General features: G+C 40.5%; 1 protein-coding gene across 1 annotated transcript; it reads left to right on the plus strand.

The window, feature by feature from the left end:
- The first annotated feature begins 675 nt into the window (after window positions 1-675).
- LOC6052318 (protein xmas-2) lies at window positions 676-13,417 on the plus strand. Its single transcript, XM_038259501.1, has 4 exons — window positions 676-866; window positions 927-1,279; window positions 1,339-2,210; window positions 10,313-13,417. Exons 1-4 carry the CDS (start codon window positions 811-813, stop codon window positions 13,358-13,360), a joined length of 4,329 nt encoding a protein of 1,442 aa, XP_038115429.1. The 5' UTR covers window positions 676-810; the 3' UTR covers window positions 13,361-13,417.
- The last annotated feature ends 387 nt before the right edge of the window (window positions 13,418-13,804 follow it).

Below are 13,804 nucleotides of genomic sequence, written 5' to 3' on the forward strand. Positions count from 1 at the left end.
ACAGTTACATTGCTCGGAAACCGGACGAAATTGCTTGGTGTCAGTGCAAAACAGAAAAAATCATCAAGGTGTCGCGAGCCAAATCCGATAAGCAACGAAGCCGGAATATTTGGACCTAATCGATGTGCTAGGAAAATGTTAGGAAATACGGATGGCATTGGAAAAAGTGGCTGAAAAAGCGGAAATAACCAAAAATGTTAACATTTTTGGAAGAGGTAAGCTACAAAACGATCCTGCTTACAATTTCTGTTGGTTGGATTCAGTGAACTCGTACTTTAAAAGCCTGAACTACCTCGATTAATAAAAATAGGTCCAAAATAGGTACTAGGTCCAAAATAGGGTCATATACCCTATATAGTTTTCATATGTTAAGTGTTTTATTTAAGAAGAAAATTAACAAAAAGTATGAAAATCGAGACATTTAGTATGGGAGCTGTCAAATCTCTCACCATCAAAAAGCAGCGTGGAGCTTTCGCTGGATTTGTCTATAATGCAATGAAACTTGAAATGTGTGGTTTCAAAACCAACTCTAATTTAACCCAATTTTGAGTAGCTTACTATCATTAACATAACAAATTACAAAAAAATCAAAATCTGCCAACACTGGATTGCTTCGAAACTTTGACGTTTCGCAGCGACTTTTCGAAGCAAACCTAACCGCACTTTTCATGACAGTTCGCTCCAAAACCAAAACATTCCCGCGGCGGGTCGAATCGCGTTTCTTTTTGTGTCCGTATCGAAAGAATTAGTTTAAAACCGGTGAAAAAGTGGTAATTTGGATATATTTTTACCTTTAAAACTGCAGCAACCATGCAGGAAGACGACGTGATCGTCATCGACGACTCCCCGCAGCGGAAATCAATCAGGTTTGTTGGCGCAAAACATTCCACTTTTTCAACGTTAATTTTTGTTTACAAATCTTGCAGCTGCGAGAAAATCCCCGAACTCTTTCTGGACAAGCTAACGGCGAAGAAGCACTTTAGCCAGTTTGGCCGGATCAACCGGTTCATACTGCGACCGAAGCGATTCTCCTGCACCGTGGAGTACGAGAGCCAGGCCGCGGCGGAAGCCGCGCTAGCCCGGGGCGGACTGTTCCGGGAGGTGCGTTTTGAGATTTACTGGACGGACGAGCGGGAGGGGATGGCGGCGACGAGGGATGAGGGCCCCGGGGGTCAGACGCTGGATCCGGAGGTGCAGCAGGAGCTGGAGTCGATGGGGGGAGGACCGAACAGTTTGCGGGTGCGCCAGCAGCAGCAGCACCAGCAGAACAGCAAGTTGTGTGAGTCTTTGGGGGTATTTGGGAATGTTTTTGGAAGTTGATTGTTTGACTCATTGCAGCGATTGAATCATTTCTGAAGAAAACGGAGCGCTTTCCGGCGCCGTCGCTGGTGGCGCCACCGAAACCGATGCGGCTGCCGCCGGCCAGATTGCAGCAGCACCAGCCGGAACCTGACTCGAAGGCCGCTCCCGTTCGGGGTGAGTTTGAGGCGCTGGCGAGGAAGTCGGCAAACACTGCAGAGGAGCGATATCGACTGTTGGAGGCCCGGGACAAGTACTTCCGGTTGACGACGGACCGCACGACGGACATCCGGAAGGCGCAGAGTACGCAGGGAACCTGCGAGGACATGTGCCCCGAGAAGGAGCGCTACATGAGGGAGTTTCAGCTGCAGGTTGCGGCGTACGAGGCTGGGGAGGGAGGTGGCCAGCGGATGGACCACCGGAAGGCGATCAAGCAGTATTCGAGAAGTTCGGCCGATCAGGAAGCGCCGTTGGCGCACGAGTTGCGCTCGGAGAAGGGGCTCGGGCTGGCGATGGCTTACCTGCTGCACCGGATTGCGGATTTGTGCGAGGACGAGGACGTCAGCATGAGCGATTGGTTCCACTTTGTGTGGGACCGGACGCGGAGCATCCGGAAGGACATTACGCAGCAGGAGTTGTGCTCGCTGAAGGCGGTCCAGCTGGTGGAGCAGTGCGCGAGGTTCCACATTCACTGTGCGGCGCGGTTGGTCGCGGAGGAACCGTCCGTGTTTGACCAGAAGATCAACACGGAGAACATGACCAAGTGTTTGCAGTCGCTGAAGTACATGTACCATGATCTGGGGCTGAAGGGGGTGCGCTGTCCGCACGAGGCCGAGTTTAGGGCGTACGTCGTGCTGCTGAACCTGAACGATGGCAACTTCCTGTGGGAGGTCAAGCAGCTGCCGAAGGAGGTGAGTAATTTTCGTGCATTTTTATTTTTTTTTATTTTCTATTTGGCTTAAACTTTTTGCGAACTTCCCATTGCCCACAGCAGCCATTTTTTTATAATTTGCACCATTTCCTAGAGATAGCGACATGAAGTTTAATTTGAACTGAGATATTTCAGTGTTTCGATGATTAAAAACGTTACTTAATGCACCCTCAGGTGATTGGTGCATTCCTCACATTTTGAGGGTAGTGCTATTCAAAATAGGTACCATCAGATTGGGTAGTCATATCTTTATAATAATACTTTTGAACTCGTTGAAAAGGTTTTTTGATTACCTATCCAACGACAGGTTGCTTGATAGATCCGGACAAAGTTTTCATCAAATTATCTGAGATTCGGCCTCTAAAAAGTGCATAAATAACACTTAAGTGCTTATAATTTTTGATAGGGTTGTCAGATCTTCAATCTTTTGAACTCGCTGGAAAGGTCTTTTGAATACCTTTCTAAAAATGTATAACATGACGTGGTTTCTTACAAAAACCAGCCTTTTTACAATTTTCCAGACTTTTGTGAGAATCGTTTTTTAGCATAGCTTTTGAAGCACTTAACTAACCTTTATAATTTTCAATAGCGACTTATGGGACCCCAAGACGGATCGAATGAGACCAAGACGGTCCAAATCTGTTCAGCCAGTGCCGAGATAACTCAGTGCAAACTTTGTTGATCAACATCCCACCACACACACAGACATTTGCTCAGAATTTGATTCTGAGTCGATATGTATACGTGAAGGTGGGTCTAAGAGGTCAAATTAAGAATTTCGTTTTTCGAGTGATTCTATAGGCTTTCCTCAGTAAGGTGAGGAAGGCAAAAAAGTGTCCATGATTGTTTTTTTTTTTTTTTTTTTTCAGATATATATTGAGTTGAGAAAAGTTCCACGTGGTGATTATTGCATTCGATCGTAATATTACGATCGTAATTTCTCGACTCACGATCGAGATTTCTCTATAGTAAGATTACTTACCATCGACAAATTACGATCGTAATTGTACTGTTGAAATTTCAAAAAATTTTAAAATTTTTAAAATTTTAAAAATTTCTAAAATTTTAAAAATTTCAAGTTTTAAAAATTTTAAAAATTTTGCAAAATTTAAAAATTTCAAAAATTTCAAAATTTTAAAATATTTTAAAATTTAAAAAATTTCAAAAATTTTAAAAATTTATAAAATTTAATAAATTTAAAAAAAAATTACCAATTTTACAAAAAGTTTTAAAAATTTAAAAAAATTCATTACTACTGACAAAAGTTTAAAAAGTTTAAAGTTGAATTTAGTTGAAAAGAAGGGAAAACTGAAAACTGGTCTAGCAGAACCGTTGCCAAAGGTAAAATTAAAAAAAAATTAAAACTTTTGAAATGTTTGAATTTTTTAATTTTTAAAATTTATTTAAATTTAAAATTTATAATTTCAATTTTTTTTATAAATTTGAAAAATTTTGAATACTTTAAAAAATTAAAAAAAAATCAAAAATTTCGAACCATTCAAAATTTTTAAAAATCTCAGAAAGATTTTAAAAAAATTGGAAATGTTCGAAATTTTTGATTTTTTTTTAATTTTTTATTAGTGGTGGGCAAAACCGCTCATTTTTGTGAGCCGCTCATTTTCGTTCGCTCATTTAAATGAGCGGCTCTTTTGAACGGCTCATCCGCTCATTTCGCTCAAAGTCAGAAAATAGACTGGAATGCATCTGCTCAAGCTATTTAGATTTTTTAAACGACCAATGGAGTGTCCATGATCACACTTCGTATGATTTTTGTTGATTGATAATTCAAAAATATATGTTTTCATCGCACTTATTCTGAGCAGATTGGAGATCGTCCATAAAACATAGAAAATCGTCGATTTGCTTTATCCTTTTTTGGAAAGCATTTCAAATATAAACGTTTTATATGAAAAAGGAGAAAAACATTGATCTCTGAAATCCACAAATATCTAAGACTTTTTTCATAGAGAGGTAAACAAACTTGAATTTTATTCAGAAGAGAATATTTTCAACCAAATTATTGCTTTAATCGTTAAAAGTAATTAAAAGTAAGCTACGCCGAGCTCCTGTGGTCTATTGGTTACAGGTTTCGTTTGATAAACGGAAGGTCGTGGTTTGAAACCCACATGGCTTGGCACCACCTTTCCTCGTACTTTTCACATGTTTCGAGGACCGGCTGTGCTCTGTATATTTGCATCTGCGGAGTGCGCTGGGCCCAACCGCAAAATGTGCTTGGAGGGACAAAAACTGCTTAGCAAGAGTCCCGGGCTTTTGGGATTTCACTGGGAACACATCCTAAGTAGCGTAATAAAAAAGTGCACTTCAGTTCTAGCGACACATATGGAAAGTACAACAGCACAGAGGAAAGGAAAATGTTACGGCGTGTGGACAGATCAACACACTTGCTCAACAATAGCGCGTGTGCTTTGTTCCCCAAATGCCCAAGAACAGCAAATTGGCAGCCTCTGCAGATCTAAAAATAGATCAGCAGGTCGACAATAGATCAAATAAATGGTCGCAGTGGACTTATGGCAATCAAACAAAAAAAAAAAAAAAAAAAAAGCTGAATTATCGTTTTGATAATTATCTTCCCATTATTTTGTGAAACAATAGATTTTATTTGGTGTTCAGTAACAGGCATATTTGAGGTAGCGTTTTGCTGCACTTGATAAAATCATGACAGCAAATGAATGATCAAAACAAGCGTCAAAAAAGAAGATCTTAAAAAATGCCTTAATAAATCTATTGAACAATTACCACAAAAGAGTACCAAGTTTGTGTGATATGCTATGGTAAATTACATTTTAAATCACAAACGGTCCAATACATGGATTAAAACCGCAGACTAGCATACGAGTTATGTTCGAATGCGTATAACAACTACATGTACATAACATTTGAGAAATCTATCGATATTAACATAATGAGATCATGCAACATCTGGCGACAGTCAGCTGATTCAAAATCACAGGCGCCCCGACACAGGCTAGCAACAAGCATTAAGTGCGCCATAATGTTGGAACAATTCTTACCGGTGAGAACCTAGTTTCCCCTCTTTTCTCAACAGCACCGTCACCACCAGCGCGTGGAAGAACGAACCGAAGGAGAGCGAAAGAGTGAGCGAAAACGATGCCGTTCGACGACGTCGACGACGGCGCGAGCGACGCTAATCAAGCGCTCCGTTCGTTCTTTCCGTTCATTCGCTCTCGTTCGGTTCGTTCTTCGACTCGCTCTTTGATTTGACGGTTCTTTGAAAAGAACCGGTTCACAAAATGAGCCACCGCTCATTTTTTCTAAGCGGTCGCTCATTCGTTCTTTAACTTGAGCCGGTTCATAAGAACGGTTCGCTCAAATAAGCCCATCTCTATTTTTTATAATATTTAAAAATTTTCAAATTTATAAAATTTTTGAAATTATAATTTTTTTTAATTTTTCAAATTTTTGATTTTTTTAGAAATTTTTGAAATCAGAATTTTTTTTAATTTTTTTGAATTTTTAAAATTTTTTGAAATTTTTGAAATTTTGAAATTTTTGAAATTTTTGAAAATTTTAAAATTTTTGAAATTTTTTAAATTTTTAAAATTTTGAAATTTTTGAAATTTTTGAAATTTTTTAAATTTTTAAAATTTTTGAAAATTTTGAATTTTTTGAAAATTTTGAAATTTTTCAAATTTTTAAAATTTTTGAAATTTTTGAAATTTTTGAAATTTTTGAAATTTTTGAAATTTTTGAAATTTTTGAAATTTTTGAAATTGTTAATATTTTTGAAATTGTTAATATTTTTTTAATTTCTGAAATTTTTAAAATGTTTGAAATTTTAAAAAAATTTGAAATTTTTGAAACTTTTAAAATTTTTTGAAATTTTTAAAAATTTTGAAATTTAAAAAAAAATTAAATTTTTGAAATTATTAAAATATTTGAAATATTTGAATTTTTTAATATTTTTAAAATTTTCAATTTTTTGAAAGTTTTAAAATTTTTGAAATTTTTAAAAATCTTGAAAATTTTAAAATTTTTGAAATATTTGAAATTTTTGAAATTTTTGTTGTCTTTGAAATTTTTGATATTTTTGAAATTTTTAAAATTTTTGTAATTTATAAAAAATTAAAAAAAAATTAAATTCTTAAAAAAAATTAAAATTTTTAAATTTTTTGACTTTTTGAATTTTTTTAAATTTTTGTACACTAGAATTTTTTAAAACACGTATCGAGATTTTCTCGATCGTTAGTCGTAAATTGTCAATGATAGATCGAGAAATTACTATCGAATGATCTCAATCTACTATCGACAAATTACGATCGTAATATTACGATCGAGAAATCTCGATCGTGAGTCGAGAAATTACGATCGAAATATTACGATCGAATGCAATAATCACCACGCCAATTAAATTGCATTAAAAATTGGAATTGTGGTTTCTAAAATACTGCGAATAAAAGAAAAAAGAAACAAGGAAATTGAAGTTTTTCAAGTCTCATCCAAATAGCTTTTGATTTTCTATAGCACAAATAGCTCAGAAACTAATGATAGGGGAATAGCATCTAATTCCAGCGTGCCTCTAATGTTGGCAGGTCAGAACTTTGACATTCAATTAAAGCCAATTAAAAGCGTTTTCAACTGAACTCGAGTGATAAATAGCTCAATAAGAGTTTTGCAAAATAAGTTGTTTAAATAGTGAAAATCAACAAAATGGATGGAGTTAGGAGCGAGTGCTTAACCTGCCAAACATACGAGAATTTACCCTACTATTTTCAATTTTTAAAAATTATACAGTTGTGAAATTTTCAGATTTTTTTCAAAATTTTTTTTTTAAATTGATGAATCAACTAAAACGTTTTCAAATGCCAAAATTTTAAAAATAGTTTTTTCGAAGAGAAGAAAATTTTCCAACAACAATGCTTTTTTGGCAGAAAAAATGAATAAATAAAAAATAGGTGATTCACCAAGGGAGCGTTATTTTATTACGTAACGCAAAAAAAAAAATGGATTTTTGGACCCCCTCGTCCCTTGTAACAAAATTTCCATACAAATTTCAAAATAATTGTATGGAGCGTAACACGGTCTTCAAAAATACGAAAAAAATATTTTTGATTTGATGTTAAACCTTCGGGTAATCGAGGCTTCGAATAATGGAGTCTGTGAGATTGCTAAAAAAGTGTCCACGTGGTTTGTGGATGGTCCCTTGCCAAAATTTCCATTCTCTTTATTCTCTAAATTTGTGTTTCAGTCCTAAAATATGACCCCCAAAATGTCTATTTTGTAACATAAAAAAAGAAATCCGGAGTTTTTTTTTTTTTTTGAAAAGATCCAATAAACCAAATTCAGGGTTGTTACGGACGGCGCGGATCGCGCGGATGGCGCGTATCGCGGATCTGGCGCGGATTTGCTGGCTAATTTTGCTCAGGCGCGGATAGCAATTTTGATTAACAAAATAATTGAGAACGATCTTTTCGATTTTTTTTCAATCTTTTTCGTTGAGTGCGTAAAAATCAATTTCTAAGAAGTTGTTAATGAAGAAAATTTTCTTCTAAAAATTATTGATTGCTTTTTTTTCATACAAAACTTTGAAATAATCTTCAAGGAGCGATTTTTTTAATGTATTGAGATTTGTTATATTAATTTAACATAACATTACAACTCATTATTTTTAAAATAATTATTTGCTTATATTGGCAATTTGCGGCGAGAAATATTAAGCTAACCTAGAACAGAAAGAGGAGAGACAGAATTGAAGATCGCGACAACAGTTTTTTCAAACCTTTTGTCACATGGTGGATAGATCCAGACAGGGCGCTGGCAGTTATAAGGGGAAAGGAGGTGAAGAAGCTAAGGGCCATTCATTCTAAGTGTAATATTTGGTTGAACTAGCTTTTTAGGGGTCTTCCATTAACCGACACAGAAGGTGTCGGAGAATGTCCCACATAGTTGACACACGATAATTTCTTTTCGTGTTTCGTCATCTATGGGACGACCCCCATTAAGTACATTAAGTAGTAAATCCCTAGTATTTATTCAAATAAATACCAATTTTATTAAAATCAAATTAACAAAATTCAAAAAATCACAGAATTTTAAAAAATTGAAGCTATGAAACTTTTTAGATTTTTTGTGTTTTTTCAATATAAAAATTATTTTTTTTTAAATTTTTGGTTTATTGAAAAAATTAAAAAATTCTGTTGCCACTCTGATTCTGAACTCTGCATCTCCGTCTAAAAGCGAAATGTAATGTTAAAATTAAAAAATAAGAAATCTGGAATTCAACAATTTGGAATAAAAAAGACACAGAATTCATGATTTGAAATTGTCAAAACTTACCGACTCAAAAACGTGAAAAAGTACGAATTATTAAATTGAAAAAATACGAGAATATTGCAATTGATTTTTTTGTTTATTTTTATTTTTTAAGAAAGTTCTTAAGTTTCCAAATTATTAAATTATTAAGTTATTGAATTATTAAATTATTAAATTATTAAATTTTTAAATTATTAAATTATAAAGTTATAAAATTATTAAATTATTAAATTATTTAATTAGTAAATTAATCAATTAATAAATTATTAAATTATAAAAAAATTGCCGTTTTTTAGTTCGGATCATTTTTGGAGTCATATTTTTGTTTAGAGAAATTTAGAGAAGAAAATAATAGAAATTTCGTGTTTCGATTTTCCAGAGTAAAGTTTTGGCGAAAATTATCAAGTAGTAAAGCCCTAGATTTTATAATTAGTTGATTTTTTTTTATAGTTTTATTTTTTTTAAATTTTCGAATTTAATTTTTTTTACTGAATTTGTTTTTAAAGCAACAATATTAAAAGTGTTGCAAAAAATGCTAATATTGTTTCAGAAATGGCAAAAATGGTTTTATTTGGTACAGGTGGGATATGAATCCACAACTGATCAACGGTACTGATCAAAATGCCTTCTGTATTATTCTTTTTTCGTTTAAAATTTCATTCATTATGTTACTCCTAGTGTTACTCTCTTCTTTGTTTGTCGCGATTTTTTTTATATGGCGCGGATTGGGTGTTGGGGTCGGCGCGGATCTGGCGCGGATTTTTTCTCGACTTTTCCGTAACAACCCTGCAAATTTCCAGTTTTTGCTTTTTGGGTGTTTTTGAAACCGCCTTGAGTCAGGGGTGTTAAAAAACACCCAAAAAGCAAAAAATCAAAATTTGGTTTATTGGACCTTTTCAAAAAAAAAAAAAAAAACTCCAGAAATTAAGAATTTTATCCAAGTTTTTAAGCGAAGATGGCGTTCGAAAGATGAACGCCCGAAATGTCAAAATCACACAGTGGTACCAACATTGCGGAAAAAGTGTGCCATGGCATGACCGCCACATTTTTTTTTCTAATGTTGGGACCATCCATAAACCACGTGGACACTTTAGGGAGGGAGGGGAGGGGGGGAATAATTGCTATTGGCCACGATCCATAAATAAACAAACGCGCTAAGTCTTTTGACGTTTCACTTTTGACGACCCATTCCAATCGAAGGCTGAAGAAAACCGAGCGAGGAGCGAAGGCATATGAAGAACAAAGGGTGGCCACCAACACCACCAGTAGCGCTTGTGGTGTTGCCAGGAAACTTTCGCTATAAATGCTACTTTTCGTGAGTGTTCGCTCAAAATTTCATCAATTTTGGCAGCACTAAGCAGACCCAAACGAGCGTTGTAAGAAAAAAAGAACTAAGCTGAAAATAGAAAAATGGGCGTGGCCCAATGCACTCGACTGATTAGAATACATTTTTGAAATATTTTTTTTAAATGCTTGTAAAAGGAATAACATAACTTTTAATAAAAGTGAAAATAAGCAGAAATGTTCACAGAAAGTTGCTCTACTCGTTGGTGTACTTGGTTTTAGTGAATTTCAAGAATGAATCCAGATTATCCAGCATCATTTAAACACGACCGCTTATTAGGCTTAAAATGGGCATATTTCCCCTACGTATCATTTTTGTATGGACAGTTGCCATAATTGTATGGAGTCTTGTATGGGTGAAACGGCTGTTTGATGATCATAGGAAAAGGTCCCAAAAAGTTTTAGTCAATTCAAATAATATAAATAACATCAATTTCAACCGCCCAGGTCCAACAATCGTCGGAGATCCGGTTCGCCATGCAGGTCTACTTCGCGCTCGAGAACAACAACTACGTGCGCTTCTTCCGGCTGGTTCGCCAGACGACCTACATGAACGCGTGCATCCTGCTGCGGTACTTCAACCAGATCCGGTCGCGCGCCCTCGAGACGATCCTGCGCGCCTACACCCACCGAACTCCGGCCCAGTTCTCGCTGCGCCACCTCACCGCGCTGCTCGCGTTCGAAGACGACGAAGCGGCCGCGTCCTTCCTCGACTGTTACGGCCTGCCGGTGGACGTCGAACTTGGGACCGCCCTCATGGACGCCAAGCAGTACGAGCGGCCGGAACTTCCGTACCAGCTGGAGCGTGCCTTTGAGTTGGTTGAGAGCAAACGGAGGTGCAGCGTTGGTGAAGCCATTGCTGGAGGTCAACTCGAGTCCGAAGCCGTGCTCGATTCCCACGTCCTCGAGGACAGTTTTGATGAGGACGGATTTTTGAAGGAGAAAATTCTGCGGGACATCCTGAAGCACACCAAGCTGCACCTCGAATCGAGTCCGGTCGCGCAAAGCGACGACGACAAGGTCTTCAAGGTCCCCTCGCCAACGACGATCTCGCCGAAGCCGCTCTTCCCGAAACCGACCGCGATTCGTCCCAAAATCGAAACCACAAGCCCGCTTCCCCCGAACGCGACCTCCATCATGTCCCGGTCGAGCCCGTCCCCAACCCTGTCCGGAATCACGCCGCTGGAACCGACGCCAAAACCTTCCGTTCCGGCCTTCAACCTGTTCGGCTCGATCCCGTTCGTGAAGCCGCCGGAGCCGGACCAGGAGCAGCTGCACCGGAAGCGGCAGCAGCAGCTCGAAGAGCAGGAACAACTCCGCCGGAAGCGGCAGCAGCTGGAGGAGGAGGAGAAAGCTCGCCGCAAGCGGCAGGCGGACGAGGAGCGGCTGCGGCAGGAGTTGATCGCGCGGAAGGAGGCTGAGGTGAGGCGGCTGAAGCAGCTCGAGGAGGAGGGGAGAAGGGAGTTGGAGGCGACGGTGAACAAGATGTGCGAGCGGATTTGCGGGGAGCTGCTGGATGAGGTTTGTGGGGAGGAGGTGAGGGAGGCGGGCGGGGAGGCTCACTATCGGCATCAGCTGCTGGAGAAGTTGCCGCAGAAGGTGGGCGAGGAGTTGCTGGGGGAGGTCGTGCGGGAGATGCTGGAGGAGACGGTGAGGGAGGAGGCGTTGGTGAAGAACTGCCAGGAGAACAGGCAGGTCAATACGATGCGCAAGTTCTTCCGGGTTTGGAGGAGGAATGTGCTGATGGTGGTGAACAATCGGGCGCAGATCGAGAACAGTCCGGCGTGGCTGCCGGAGCGGACGCTGGCCGAGCAGGCCCGGGAGTTGTTCCAGCAGCATCAACGGGTTTGTCTTTCGAATATGAAGCGTTACGTTGGGGGACGCGTTGATCCGGTGAAGGTGCCGGAGAGGAAGGAGGTCAAGATTGACGTTTTTGAAGTGATGAGTGGAATCTCGGTCAAGAATCGCCGCGATCCTCGCGGCTTCATCAAGAACCACCTCTACTGGAAGCTGACCATCTCGATCCCGTTCAAGCAGGAGGAAGACGCGGCCGGGTTCTACTTCTACATCAACAAGTGGCTCAAGGGCGTGTTCAGGCGATCGGTTGATCCCGAAAGCTCAAAGTACTTCTTCCTCGAAGCGCAGGAATCGACGACGGCGCGGGAGCGCCACGTAGTCTGCATGCGTCTACTGAAGGGCGCCTCAATCCTGGACGAACTCAACGCCAAAGACCCGTCCGCGCTGGACAATTCCGACGGCGTAATCTTCTTCGTAACCTCGGGTAACCTCCCCAAGTCACGCGATCGCCTCCACAACCTTCTTCAGAACGTCGCCTCTTGGGGACCGGTCCCACTCACCGTGATCGCCTACAACTGCCACCTGGAAGTGGACGAAACCCTCGAAGATCTCCTCGACATCGATCAACTTCTGGAAGACGGCAAGATCAGCGACTGCGAAGTCTTCCAACACTTTGAGTCCAAACGAATCCCCCTCCGAGAAACCCTCACCAAATCCCTAACCTTCCTAGCCTCCAACTACAACTCCGACTCCCCCCTCGTCATGGAGTCCCAAACCGCCTTCATCAGCACCTGCCTCGGCGAAGAACTGTGGCACCGGTTCCGCCTTTCCACCGAGCAAAACCCCAAACTACGCGACGCCTGCACCGATCCCAACTTTGTCCTCCAACAGCTCTACAACCAGGCGATCGATCGCGTCTCGAACCTGGTCCAGCACAACCTCGCCGTCTACGCCGACTTCCCGGCCGAGTTCAAGCCCTTCGTCTCGAAACCCCGCTACCACGACATCCCCCTCGACATCGAACACTTCCCTAAAGATTGGCGCGACGCGCAGCGTCACCAAAAACTCGTCACCTTCTTCAACCAGCTCAAACTCAAACCACTCACCCTGAACAACCCCAAAACCCTCCCCGACCTTCAATCCCACCTCCTTCCCTACATCAAATCCGTCCTTCCAGCACCACAAAATGACAAGATCGCTCGCCGCCTACTTGCCCTGACAACGCAACAAATTCTCCTAAACAATCCTCAATCCCTCCCCACCCTAAACTGGCTCTCCCCCCTCGCAACCCTCGCCACCGAACTGCTTCGCCTCCGCTGGAGCTCCTCCCTAACGCACCTCCCGTGCGAGGTCATCTACCACCGGGCGGAGTACGCCAGCTTCACGCGCACCCTCTGGTGGCTCCCCGAGCTGCGCAAACTCAAACGAAGTTCCACTTCGCTGGAAGACGCCGTTGACGCGGTGGAAGTTCCGCAGACGAAAAAGATGCGACTCAATTTGAGTCTCGGAAAAGATGATTTGGATGAGATATTGGAACGGGGTAGGCGCTGTCTGGAGATGGCCGATCGGAAGTTGGTGCAGTGCCGGGAGTTTACGCAGCAGTCGCGGGCGTTGACGGGTGGGTTGGATGGGGAGCTGTACGAGCAGGAGAAGAGTGTGAGGAAGGATCGGTGGACGTGGGAGGCGAGTTTTAGGTAGGAGGTTTATTTGTTTGAAAAAGGAATAAAATGGACACGTTGGTTTTTTCTATTGGAAGGTTTGCGAGTTTAATTTCGAGATTCGAAAGTTTCCAAAGAAGAGTTTCCCGAACTGGGACGTCAAATTGTATTCTACTTGGGCGTGGTGATTATTGTACTCAATCGTATTTAATTTCTCAACTCACGATCGAGACTTCTCGATAGGTACACTCAACCCCCGATGGTTTGACACCAACTGTTGTCAAACGAACGGAGTCACTTTTTAGTTTGACACCCCTTTTACACGGAGTTCACACACACTACCAAACCTTTGTTTTGATAGTGTGCGTGAGCGCCGTGTAAAAAGTGATAGATCGTCTCTTTTTAGTTTGACTTTGACCAACCAACGGGGTACAAACTAAAAAAGTGTCAAACGAAAAAGTGACCAACCACCGGGGGTTGAGTG

Source organism: Culex quinquefasciatus, chromosome 1, assembly GCF_015732765.1.
Source record: "Culex quinquefasciatus strain JHB chromosome 1, VPISU_Cqui_1.0_pri_paternal, whole genome shotgun sequence".
Taxonomy (NCBI): domain Eukaryota; kingdom Metazoa; phylum Arthropoda; class Insecta; order Diptera; family Culicidae; genus Culex; species Culex quinquefasciatus.

Coding starts and splice junctions, on each gene's coding strand:
- LOC6052318 (XM_038259501.1), top strand. CDS start 811: ATGCAGGAAGACGACGTGATCGTCATCGACGACTCCCCGCAGCGGAAA. Junction 1,280..1,338: donor CCAGCAGAACAGCAAGTTGT/GTGAGTCTTTGG, acceptor GACTCATTGCAG/CGATTGAATCATTTCTGAAG. Junction 2,211..10,312: donor TCAAGCAGCTGCCGAAGGAG/GTGAGTAATTTT, acceptor TCAACCGCCCAG/GTCCAACAATCGTCGGAGAT.